The sequence below is a fragment of the Schistocerca nitens genome, chromosome 9, assembly GCF_023898315.1.
Source record: "Schistocerca nitens isolate TAMUIC-IGC-003100 chromosome 9, iqSchNite1.1, whole genome shotgun sequence".
Lineage (NCBI taxonomy): Eukaryota > Metazoa > Arthropoda > Insecta > Orthoptera > Acrididae > Schistocerca > Schistocerca nitens.
In genome coordinates, this window is record NC_064622.1 from 297,976,854 (window position 1) to 297,990,680 (window position 13,827).

The 13,827-nt window shown below is 39.9% G+C and overlaps 1 protein-coding gene across 1 annotated transcript in view; it reads left to right on the plus strand.

The window, feature by feature from the left end:
• LOC126204436 (uncharacterized) overlaps positions 1–13,827 on the plus strand; it is a 384,821-nt gene that overhangs the window by 271,505 nt on the left and 99,489 nt on the right. Inside the window, exon 12 of the mRNA XM_049938825.1 lies at positions 5,597–5,799. Coding sequence (XP_049794782.1) covers positions 5,597–5,799 — 203 coding nt within the window. The remainder of the gene's footprint in view (positions 1–5,596; positions 5,800–13,827) is intronic.

The window sequence follows — 13,827 nt, forward strand, 5'->3', positions numbered from 1 at the left end:
TATGGGATAAAAGTGTGAATATGACAGAATTTAATTTGTACTCTCAATACCACTTCCTTAAAAAAAATTATGTGTAGTGAATGCCTTTGCATAAATGCAGTTATTGCAGTTGGATTCTACACTCATCTGTTTCAATTTGCATGTAGTGCGCTGTACAGTAGATGCATGCTTTGTACTGGTAGAATGTGCTTTAATTATTAATTCTTATCTCTCTCTCTCTCTCTCTCTCTCTCTCTCTCTCTCTCTCTCTCTCTCTCTCTCTCTCTCTCTCTCGTGTGTGTGTGTGTGTGTGTGTGTGTGTGTGTGTGTGTGTGTGTGTGTTTCAGCATTTACTTGTCCTGGTTGCTGAATTAATACCATTGCAAACCGGGACTATTTTCGTCGTTTTCCTATAGCTAGACATGTCTTCTTCCCACACTCTTTGGTATTTATTTATTTACATGCTCATATTATTTTATTATTTATCCGATGTTATACTTTATCCTGACCAATCAGTGTTGTTAAGTTCACACACATGCACAAATTTAAGTGTATATTGTAATGATAGGCAAATGGGAAATTGAGGTGGTGCTGTAGACAAGAAACTCGAATCCACCAAGACAGAAATTGAAGCTGCGTGTGAGATTGTTTGGCCAAGCCTCAATATCAGTGTTGGGCATAAAATAACTGAATCCTTCTATTGCGCACCAGACTCATCTCCTGATGTAACTGAAAACTTTAGAGAAAACCTCAGTTAATTTGTACGTAAGTTCCCCAGTTATACTGCAAACATCGATGGGGACTTTAATCATCCAACAATTAATTGGTAAAATTACAGTTTTGTTAGTGGTGGGCATAAGACATCCTATGAAACTTTACTAAATGCTTTCTCTAAAAACCGCCTAGAACATGTAATTAGGAACCCCACTTATGGTGGAAATATGTTGGGTCTAATGGCAACAAATAGATGTTACCTGTTTGAGGATGTCCACATTGAAACTGGTACCAATGACCATGACGTGTTTGTGGCAACAGTGGTTACCAAAGTACAAAGGACAACTAAAACAAGCAGAAAGAGTAAACTAGATAAAAAATGAATAGTGTCATATCCCAATGGGTATCTCGGAACTTTCAGCACAGGTCAGAAACATGTAGAGGAATTCGGGCATTGTGTACAAAAAGGGTAGTAGAAGTGATCCACAAAACTAGTGTCTAATATCCTTGACATAGATTTGTTTTAGAATGAGAGCTCAAGAGGAGTGAGGTGTCGTGAACAGAATGACCTTCTCAGTGCCAACCAGCATGGGTTTCAAAAAGACTGATCATGTGAAATCCAAATTGCACATTTCTCACATGACATACTGGAGGCCTTGGATCGAGGCAACCAGGTAGATGCAGTATTTCTTCATTTCCAGAAAGTTTTTGACTCAGTACTGCACCTATGCTTATTGTCAAAAGTATGATCATATTGGTGTAGCAAGTGAAATTCATGACTGGATTGAGGACTTTTTGGTAGGGAGCATTAATTACCTTAGATAGTGTCACTGTCAGATGTAGAAGTAACTTTGGGTGTGCCTCAAGGAAGTGTTCATGTTGTGGACAATATTAATAGAGACCTCGGACTTTTTTTTCAGATGATACCGTTATCTATAATAAATTACTGTCTGAAAGAAGCTGCATGAATATTCAGTCAGGTCATGATAAGATTTCAAAGTGATACAAACATTAGCAACTTGCTTTAAATGTTCAGAAATGTAAAATTTTTGCAATTCACAAAATGAAAAAACATAGTATCCAGTGACTATAATATCAGTGAGTCACTGTTTGAATCGGCCAACTCATACAAATACCTGGTTGTAACACTTTATGAGGATGTGAATGGAATGATCACATAGGTTCAGTCATGAGTAAAGCACATAGTAGACTTAAGTCTATTGGTAGAATACTTGGGAAGCGCAGTCAGTCTACAAAAGAGATTGCTTACAAATTACTCATATGACACATCCTCGAATATTGCTAAAGTGTGTGGAACCCATAGCAGATAAGACTAACAGGGAATATTGAATGAGTACAGAGAAGGGCAGCACAGCCATGGGAGAGAGTTACAGAGATACTGAAGGAATTGAGCTGGCAGACTCTTGAAGACAGACGTAAACTATCTTGAGAATATCTATTGACAAAGTTTCAAGAACTGGCCTTAAAAGATTACTTTAGGGGTATAGTACCACCCCCTTTTTATTGCTCACATATGAATTGTGAAGATAAGATTAAAATAATTAGTGCATGCACAGAGGCATTCAAACAACCATTCTTCCCATGGCCTGTATGGTAATGGAACAGGAAGAAACCCTAATGACTGGTGCAATGGGATGTACCCTCTGCCATGCACCCCATGGTGGTTTGCAGATTATAGCTGTAGATGTAGATAGATAGTAGTGTTTTGCTTAATTGTATGAGAATTTTACCTTGATGCCATAATTACGTTGTGGACAATGAATTCAGGAACTACAGTGAAATAACAATGTTAAAATAGCTTATGAAGAGAAAAGGGAATGACTGGAAATACGAAAAATAAAGCGGAGGGTGTAAAAATATCGGAAGTACATGACAGCAACTCTGAAAATTTGCTCAGGTAACATATAAGCCAAAGGAAAGGATACATTAATTACAGTGGACAAGAAGCCAAGATTGAAATTTCATGGATAGCCACAAAGTTAAAAAAATCTAAATGCAAATGCAAACTTATGAAAGGCAGAAAGAAAGTAAACCAAAAATGGTTAGTGGGGGATATGTTACTCTGCGGGCTGAGATGAGGTAGGAAAAACATGTGCTGGCGGAAACAGCGGGAGAATGCATTATGTAAATAAGAGACAGGAGCACGTGTAAGTCTGTTGAAGACAGTATGTGCTGTCCAGTACACTTTAATGTGACCATCTGTCGGAATAACCACCTTTTACAGTGCGGACTACTGCAGGACATGCAGGAAGAGTGACAGTGAGGTTCTAGAAGGTACATACAGGAATGTAGAGCCACACAAACTCCAGTGCTGTGACCAGCTGTGCTAGTTTGTTTCTTGATTGAGGATCCATGGCACAAACAGCCCCATCAAGGTGGTCCTATAGGTTCTCGACTGGTATTAAATCTGGAGAGTCTTGTGATCAGTGGAGTAACGGAATCTCACCCTGGTGTTTTCTGAACCACGCATGTACACTGAGAGCTGTGTGACATATTGCATTGTTTTGCTGGTAGATGCCACTTTGCTGGGGAAAAACAAACTGTTTGTAGGGCTGGACATGGTCCCCAGTGATAGATGCTTATTTGTGTCGAACCACTGTGCCTTCCAGAATGACAACATCACACAGGGACTGCCGTGGTAACATTTCCCAGACCATAATCATCCCTCCTCTGGCTTTTGTGTTTGCTTTGATGTTTAACGCTGTACACGCCATCTGACTGATGAAGTGCAAGACATTATTTACATGGAATGGCCACCTGTCACCACTGAGTGGATATCCAGTTGTGATACTGGCGTGGAAATTCCAGATTTCATCACCGATGAACAGCAGTCATCATGGATGCATGAACCAGGCACCTGCTGCAGAGGCCCATACGTAGGAAGATTCAGTGAGTGGCTGTTGAGGAGACATTTTCTGTAGCCTCTTGGTTCACATGGACAGTCAGTTGCTCAACAGTTGCATGTCTGCATGCCTGTAGACATCTCTGCAGCAGTTGTTCACCTTGTCATTTATGGCCCATGTTACACTGCAGTTGCCTCTGCACTGGTTTTGGATAGCTCATTTTTTCCAGGCACAGTATATGTTAATCATGGTGGCACAAACTTAGCCATTTTTGGAATGCTTCCAGCCTTGGCTCAACAGCAAATGGTCGTGCCCTTCTGGACATCAGATAAATCACTCCATTTCCTCATTACGACAAAGACTGCACTGTTTTCTGTGTCCCCCTGACATGCTTTATATACCCTCCACTGCTAGTGGTGTGACCTGCCATCTGTGAGTTGTTGCACACTGACTTGACCATGTAGATACAAAGTAGTGTGAAACTGACAATCAGTTTAATGATTTCAAAAAACTGTGTATACATACAGTTGAGGCTAATTACTATGACCACATGCTAAACAGCATTTTGGTCAAACTTTGGGGTGCAGTGTGGTCATGATCACATGTATCATGAGTTCAAGAAGTTCTTGATAGGTTCCCAGAGATGTGTGATACCAAGTGTCTTCTCAAGAGTCAGTTTCCATAATTATGGGCCATTGGTTTATGGACAAAGAGCTGGTGCCCAATAGAATCCTGGGTGTGTTCCATTGGGTTCAGATAAGGCACATTTGGTGGTCAAGACATTAACTTGATTACACTGTCCTGCTCCTCAGACCAATGTAGCATTATTCTGGACTTGTAACATGGACAATTAATGTGTTAGCAGATGCTAGAAGACATAAAGCCAGTGGGGATGCAGGTGTTGGGCAAGATTGTTCACACAGTCCACAGCTGTGATAATGCTTTCAATTACGACCACAGATTGCCCGCATCTCATGGTCGTGCGGTAGCGTTCTCGCTTCCCACGCCCGGGTTCCCGGGTTCGATTCCCGGCGGGGTCAGGGATTTTCTCTGCCTCATGATGGCTGGGTGTTGTGTGCTGTCCTTAGGTTAGTTAGGTTTAAGTAGTTCTAAGTTCTAGGGGACTTATGACCACAGCAGTTGAGTCCCATAGTGCTCAGAGCCATTTGAACCATTTTTGAACTACCACAGATCCTACAGAAGCCCAGGTCAATCTCCCCCACAGTATAATACTGCCCAACCAGTCTGCATCGATGGCATTCACCTGTGTGTATCCATACACAACACTTGACCTGGTGTAACAAGAAGCATAATTCACTGGACTAGGTGACGTGTATCCATTGATCCACAGTCCAACCTTGATGATCCTGTGACCAGTGCAATTGTAATTGATAGTGTGATTGTGTCAGCATAGGAATCTGCAGGGTTAACCTCATATGGAGCCTCATGTTCAACAGTGTGTGCCTAATGTTGTGCTCTGAAACAGTTGTGCGTGGACAAACATTGCACTTTGTCATCAGATACAGCACTCGTAGCCACTTATCGTGCTTTACAGAGAGAAAATCCTTAGATCTCCAAGTTCTGTGATGAGGTAGCTTGTTACCTACTCATGCTTTTTTGTCCTTCAACCAGTTTCCATAGATGCACATGATGGCAGTACACAAACAGCCATGTACAAGGTGCTTGTTCACAGGTGCTGGGCCACAGCAACCCTCTTGTAGTCAAAGTCGTTTATGTCAGTGGACTTCCCTATTAGTGCACCATATTATTACTCTCTTCAACTTACCCATTTCTCTTAGTACTAAGTAATCGTAAAGCCATCAGTCTACTATCACTCTTGCTGTGGACAGTGGTCATAATATTTTGACGTATCTGTGTGTGTGTGTGTGTAAATTAGGAGAAGGGGGAGGGAGAGGGAGAGAGAGAGAGAGAGAGAGAGAGAGAGGAGATATCCGGATTGAATTCTCTCTCTTTTGGTAGCTACTCTACTGTCACATTTTATTTGTTAGTATTTCTCACATAATGTTCAATGTTAACAGATACATATGGAAGATCTACGAGCAGCACACCATGGTCCATTATCAATCACAAATGGTGTTGGCGATAGTGAGATGGTTGCGAGTGTCAGCGGCATTTCAGAAGACATGTTGGCACACATGTGGGGAGGAGACACACGTCTTGGTGTTTTTGGATACACTATTGAAACAGTTAATATGCTGCTAGTGCCTATGATTAAGACTAAGTAAGTCACAACTTTTACTGTTGTTTATTTATTTATTCCCTTTATTTATCATTCAGTTTTTTGTGTGACTACCCAGGCAGAAGCTGTATAGTATTGAATAATTTGTTATACTGACTTCATAAAATAAAAGTAGTAATTCTGTATAACCTAGGCTAGATGCACATGTAATTCTGCACTGGTTATTGTAGGGTTGTAGGACTCGACTGTATAATTATGAATTGTGTTACACTGAAAGCTTCATAACTGTTGTGAGCAACTCCTGTACCGAATGAAAACAGTTTTCTATAAGGAACCGTTCCAGTTTATGTATGTTAGTCTGAGATCTGTTGCTTGATTGATTTTGTTTTATTGGAACCTTGCGGAGTATTCTTCAAAAAAAAAAAAAAAACAACATGTTTTGTGTAAGGACTTGAAATGCGAACTTCCAAAAATGTCCTAAGAGCCTGGATTTGAAATGAGCCAAGTTTCAAAATGACATGCAGAAACAGCCTCTGTAGACTACTTCTCTGAGATTCTCAATCTACAAATTATGGCTCGTGCTATTTTACTCAACTCTGATAAGTATCGAAATTCCTCCTTAATTGCTAAGAGGAAAGTCAGCATGGTTCCTCTTAAGCTACTCAGCTACTGCTTTTATAATAGTAGCTATGTATGTAACTTTGCTGAGACCAGAGAATACTGTCAACTGCCTACATAATAGAAAAAACTTAAAAAATGTTTAATGTAAGTGTTAGTGTTAACTGGAATTTACATCCCTGAGCCCTAGTATTCTGATAAATTACAGAATGAATGGCTAATCAGGTACATACTTATTTATTTACACTACATTACATTGTTGATTTTAACGTCCACTAAGCTGTGGTTTCATTTAACTTCTGCTTGATTTTGTTTTCAACTGTTAAATGTAAAAATAATGAATATTTTCCACTGAAAAAATTGGATTTTTGTGGATAGTGGAAGAGTCGTGCTGAATTCCAAAACAGCACAGAAACAATCTAAATGAACAGACAAACATTTCTAAAACTCAAAGGCTAGGCAAATGCATTTTTATTTTGAGAAAAGCACAGACACATAACACTTTTTACATCATTTTCAAATGTGCATATTCATGTCCACATTCGTAATAGGAAACAAAATATGTTTTTAAACTTCTTCATCATCTATGTGGTGGTTTGTCTGAAAAATGGAACTTCTACCAATCAAATAAAATGGACTTGTTTCGATGGTGAAGGCCCTTCCTCTCCTACATCTGACCAGGAACAATACAAACAAAAAATTACATAAGCAACAACAACAACAACAACAACAACAACAACAACAACAATAATAATAATAATAATAATAATAAGTGTTGTTCATAAAAATAATAATTTGTAATATAATAGTAGTATAGTAATGTTATTAATAGTAGTAAAGTAATGGATCTATATGTCTAAAGCAAGCATCACACCATTCGTACGTGTGTGTGTGTGTGTGTGTGTGTGTGTGTGTGTGTGTGTGTGTGTGTGTGTGTGTTACACTGTTACATTCCATCCTGGATTTTCCACTCTTAAATGGTGGCATTAAGGGGCTATAGAAAGCCCTGTTTTCCCAATTTTAAAATACGCTTATTAATTACGTTTTGTCAGAAAGTATTTTAGCTAGGAATTTGAAATTTTTACAGGTTATTTATTGGAGTATTGGCTACAAATTAACAATGGAATTTTAAAAATTTGAATTCAGAGATTAATTTTTTCCTATTGTAATGAAAATTCACTACTTTTGGTGCCATTTTTTATTTATAAATTCAACAATATACAGGTTTTTGGAAAAAGGCTGTGTTAAGCTATGCAGAAGGGAGTGTGTAACATTTCCTGAAAATTTGAAGCAAATAAATTTGGTAGATCCTTTGAGACCATGTAATTTGTATGAAAAATTAAAACTTTCGGGAATCAAGTGACAAAGTTTGAATTAAACAATGGAAAATCCAGGATGGAATGTAACAAAACCAGAGAAGGAAAGTTGCTTCTCACCATATAGCGGAGATGCTGAGTCACGATAGGCACAGTAAAAAGATTCACACAATCATAACTTTCGGCCATTGAGGCTTTTGTCAGCAGTACACACACACACACATTCATGCAAACGCAACTTGGACACACGTCTGCAGTCTCAGAAATCTGAAACTACACTCTAGTTTGAATTACCTTTTTAGTGCATTCCAAGTCCACAGGATGGAATATCTTTATTTTCTGCAAGCTACTCCTCCAGCTTTCTGTTTCTTCTCCACCTGTTTACTGTGACTTGTATTTCTAGGCTATTTGCAGCCCTGTCAGCAGCCCAAAGATGTTCCTTGTCTAAAGCAAGCATCATTCGTACATGTTGAAACCTATCTTCATTCCAATATTTCAAAATACTTTGCACTTTACAACATTGCGATGACTGAAAGTAGCAACATCATCATACACACTAAAGTGTAGTGTTTCTATTTCAATAAACACAGGCTTGGGGATTCTTGATCATGTAACACTATTTATACTTTCGTTGGGGTTTTGAGTTTCTCCATGAACACACATCAACAGTTCAGGTGTTGCTAAGTCTCTGGAAATACGTTTTGTACATCCTTTACCACATCAGACAGACTATATTTATAAGTGTACACGTCACCAGTTAGCAAGCCCTTGTGTGCTTATATGAACTGTTTTCTCCTTTGGGACACAAGTAGTGATGGGGACTTTGATTGGATGAAAAAGTATGAAAAGAAGAGCCCCAACAGCCTCCTTCATGTCACCAACACTGTGTGTGTTTTGCCTAATAGCCATTCCATAATAGTTCTGTATTTTCTCATTTACTCTGTCAGTTAACCTTCCCTTCCCATCCAATCGTTTACCATCACTGAGTTTTCGTTTTTTTTTTTTGTATGAAGCTTTAAGTCACTGAAGTCTTGATCCCATTTGTTTCTGTATGTGTTCAATACACTAAAATGTTTCCACTACATCATCACCACCACATGGCTTCGCTTCTTGAATATGTTTGAAACTTCCAGAATCATCGTGAATGTGTTTGAAACGTCCAGAATCACCACCACCATGGTAATTCACATATTGCACTTTATCACATGCAACAGAATGTTGAAATGTACTAGCAACACAAGCCACTTCCATTCCTCCAACACTGCCACTATAGTTAGCTGTGCAATTATTTTCATGTGTACCTTTATTTTCTTGTGGACACCTACAGTATTTAGATATTACTGCTACATATAAAACGTCCCTGTATACATACTGGTGGCAGATAGTACAAGATGAAGAGATGTATGTCCCCGTTTATGTTGGGTATTATCGAATGCTGCAGTGAAGTCTCTTTTACCACCATTTTCTGTTACTGCCTCTTCCACAGCTTTCTTCATAGATTCTAAACGGACGTCTTCTATTTTTGACCCTATAAATCTATTATAGTCCATAAACTTGGTTGGGTGATATGGAAGGTTCATCATGCCACAAATAACTGCACCTGCAGTAGCATGCTTACCAATCTTACGCAAGACCTAAACAAATATAAGGTTGTGTTCATAGATTTTGCTGCCATTTTCTTCATCTGGAGTCACTGCAACACTCTTCCAAAAGGTGGACATGTGTGAACACTTAACACACTACAGTTCCGTTTCACTGGCAGGTCCTACGTGATTTTTCATAGAGTATTCGTGACCAACTTCACTACACTGAATACATCTCACACAGTTTGCAAAGCTATCGTTGAGAACTGACACATCAGACATTTTATTTGCACCACTTTCTCCCATAAAACACTTGTAATTTTCACTAACTGAACCAAGCTTCCTCTGCGAAGTACTGTGTTTCTCATTACAATGGGCAGGTGTACAAGCAAGGTTAATTTCACACAGTTGGTTATTGTCTTTATTGTTCACTGTAATAACATCTACCTTTGGCTTTCCAACATTTCTCCTTTTCTTAAAAGGCTTCAGAGGATTTCTAGTCACTTTACATTTACCCATGATTATCCTTCAATAAAACAGAGGCTTCAATGAATAGAATTCACTGCGAATATTTTCAGGATTACAAAGAGTAAATAAACATGAAACACACAACAATTGAGTAAACAATTTATACCGAGCTATCACAGGTTACAACACTTAATTTGTAACACTTGTTTTCTCTCACATCACTAAAATATACATGAAGAGCATGTAAATTCATGAGTAAAACATTTGACACCAGTTGAAAAGTGCCACAGTGGGCCATGCCCATGAAGAACGTATTTCAAAAATATTTTAAAAATAATTTCAGTTTTTTGAACTGAACAAATTATATATCAATTGAAAGGGGAAGTCCATAGATTTTTAAAATACAAAAAGATAAATTGAACATTTCATGATTTTGAACCTGTGCTGAGCCCCTTAAGAATGACATTGAGTAGTTCAGAACTTTTGAAGCCTCATTTAGTATTAGAAAAAATGGAAGAGGCAATGAAAGAGGAGAGGATTGGAATTAAATTGACAGTGGCTATTAGGAAAGAACAAAATTTCGGTAGGGAACTCTGTTCACAATGCGACTGCCTAGTAAACAGAATATCCTGGGTTTGAGTCCCAGTCTGGCACACATTTTCACTAACCACCACTGATCCCATATAAATTCCTGATGCATTGGTATCAGTAGTTCTTTCCCTCCCATCTGCTTTCCTTTCCCCTCCCTCCACCCTCAATTTTCATAAGGTTTTAAGTTCTCTAATATTTTGGGGAAGATTGTTCCAAAGTCAGATTCGTGGTACAGAAAATGATTTAGAGGACATGGCAATGTTGTGTAGTGACACAGAGTATTTTACATTGTTGAGAACGAATATTTCTGCTAGGGTGTTCAAATGGCAGTCTTAAGGGTTGAAGATAAATACTAAGAACTGCAATGATTGAGAAAAAGATACAGCAAACACAGGGTATGATAATCTTTCTGCTTCCTGGCACATAGCCATGATAATAGTTTATAGGTGGGAGTCATATGGTCGAAATAGTAGACATCATAAATCTATTGCGCCCAAGCATTCATTGCCAGTTACAACTGATTGGGGGTCCTGTACTAAAGAACTTTGGAGAATAGGACCACTATAGTCAGGGATGAGCGGTACTAACAACTCTAAGAGTTTTCTTTTTAAGCTCGAGAAAAAATACTTTTTTATATTTCTGTAGTGAATGGAGTGATGCTGACACATTCTTACAGACTGCAATTGTGTGTTCAGTACAGTCTAGGTGATGGTTCAGAATCATCCTCAAATTCTTTTCAGAAGGGAAAGGTGATCTCTGTAATGTTTATGATTAAAGGTGGAAGAGATTCTGTGATCTGAGGAGTAATAAATCTCCTGTCAGTGACTAAGATAAGGTAGATTGCATTTTATGCGGGTTACTTTTGAAACCCATGTTGTGCATCCATTCTTATACAGCAAGTCAGCCTGCCTTTATGTTCTGGATGGCTGTGCACAGATTTGTTGGACTTGCACTTGGGTATAACTTAAATCTGTCAGCATGTAAATGATTTTTCAATGAGAGATAATAGTCGACACATCATTAACATATTCGGATCTCCGGGCGGGGACTACTCAAGAGGATGTCGTTATCAGGAGAAAGAAAACTGGCGTTCTACGGATCGGAGCGTGGAATGTCAGGTCCCTTAATCGGGCAGGTAGGTTAGAAAATTTGAAAAGGGAAATGGATAGGTTAAAGTTAGATATAGTGGGAATTAGTGAAGTTCGGTGGCAGGAGGAACAAGACTTTTGGTCAGGTGAATACAGGGTTATAAATAAAAAGTCAAATAGGGGTAATGCAGGAGTAAATTTAATAATGAATAAAAAAATAGGAGTACGGGAAGGCTACTACAAACAGCATAGTGAACGCATTATTGTGGCCAAGATAGATACGAAGCCCACACCTACTACAGTAGTACAAGTTTATATGCCAACTAGCTCTGCAGATGACGAAGAAATTGAAGAAATGTATGATGAAATAAAAGAAATTATTCAGATAGTGAAGGGAGACGAAAATTGTGAAGGTACTACAAGGCTTTCGCCTGGATAAAGAAGATCTTCTTGTCAGCTTTGACGTCACCTCACTCTTCACATGAGTACCGCTGGAAGACTCCCTAGCGCTGCTCGAAACACGCTTTAGTGAGGACACAATAAAGCTGTTCCGGCATGTGTTAACAAACACCTACTTCAAGTGTGGAGGCAAATTTTATGAACAAGTGGATGGTGTAGCCATGGGGTCCCCCTTAGCTCCAGGCATCGCTAATCTTTACATGGAGCACTTTGAAGACATAGCCCTGGACACCGCCCCATTGAAACCTAAAGCCTTTTACAGATATGTGGATGACACTTTTGTCGTGTGGCCACATGGCAGAGAGAACCTGTAAGACTTCCTGCGACATATCAACAGCATACACAGCAACATACAATTCACCATGGAGGTGGAAGAAAACGGAAGCTTGCCCTTCCTTGACATTCTAATCAAGAGGCACCCTGATGGCACCTTGGGTCACGCTGTGTATAGGAAGAAGACACATACGGATTTATACCTTCATGCATAGAGTTGCCACCACCCAGCACAACGCAACTCAGTGCTTAACACACTTGTGCACAGGGCCAAGTCTATCTGTGATGATGACAGCCTACCTGCAGAGTTACAACACCTAAGGAAGACCTTCCGCAGCAACGGTTACAATGAGACGCAAATCTCGCGCGCCCTACACAAGAGCAGGAAGGTAGACACACCAGAAGAAGAATATGAGACCAGATGCCTGGCATTTCTACCATACGCGGGACCGCCAACAGCCAAGATTGCCCGCATTCTGGAGAAACACATCATCAAGACTATTTTTCATGCCCCAAGTAAAATTAAGGACATACTTGGCTCAGTCAAAGACCACCTAGGACTGCGGACTCCGGGTGTATACAGTATTGAATGTGAATGTGGTACGAAATACATCGGACAAACGCAGCGCTGCATCACGCAGAGGCGCTCGGAACACATTAGAAATGTACGCCTTGGTCAGACAGAAAAATCGGCGGTAGCGGAACATAGCCTTAACGAAGGACACACCTTCCTCTTTGAGGGTACGAAGAAGCTGTGTGATGCTAAAGGATTTTGGGATTCAGTTTTCAAAGAGGCTGTAGAAATTCGGTTGAACAGCAACCTGATCAATCGAGACACTGGTTTCCAACTTAGTACAGCGTGGAATCCCGCAATAACTAAAATTAGAAGAGAACGCTCCGGCACTAAGACGGTAGCGGCCACAGACGTATTAGGAACCGGCAGGGACTCGACGCCCGGTCAACGCCGCGAACCCCCCACCACTGGCGCGGCGGCCGATTCCGCAGGTACCTGATTGGTCGGCGCCCGGAATCAGTCACTGGTCCAGCAACCTTTATAGGACCGCGCAACACAGCATCTCGACACTTCGCTTGAAGATGATGGGTACGAAACCCTTCGAAACGTTGCGAGAAGACGACGCCTTTACTCGGCTGATCACCCGAGAAGATTTCACGAACCAGGTTTTAAATTGTAAGACATTTCCAGGGGCAGATGTGGACTCTGACCACAATCTATTGGTTATGACCTGTAGATTAAAACTGAAGAAACTGCAAAAAGGTGGGAATTTAAGGAGATGGGACCTGGATAAACTGAAAGAACCAGAGGTTGTACAGAGTTTCAGGGAGAGCATAAGGGAACAATTGACGGGAATGGGGGAAAGAAATACAGTAGAAGAAGAATGGGTAGCTTTGAGGGATGAAGTAGTGAAGGCAGCAGAGGATCAAGTAGGTAAAAAGACGAGGGCTAGTAGAAATCCTTGGGTAACAGAAGAAATATTGAATGTAATTGATGAAAGGAGAAAATATAAAAATGCAGTAAATGAAGCAGGCAAAAAGGAATACAAACGTCTCAAAAATGAGATCGACAGGAAGTGCAAAATGGCTAAGCAGGGATGGCTAGAGGACAAATGTAAGGATGTAGAGGCTTATCTCACTAGGGGTAAGATAGATACTGCC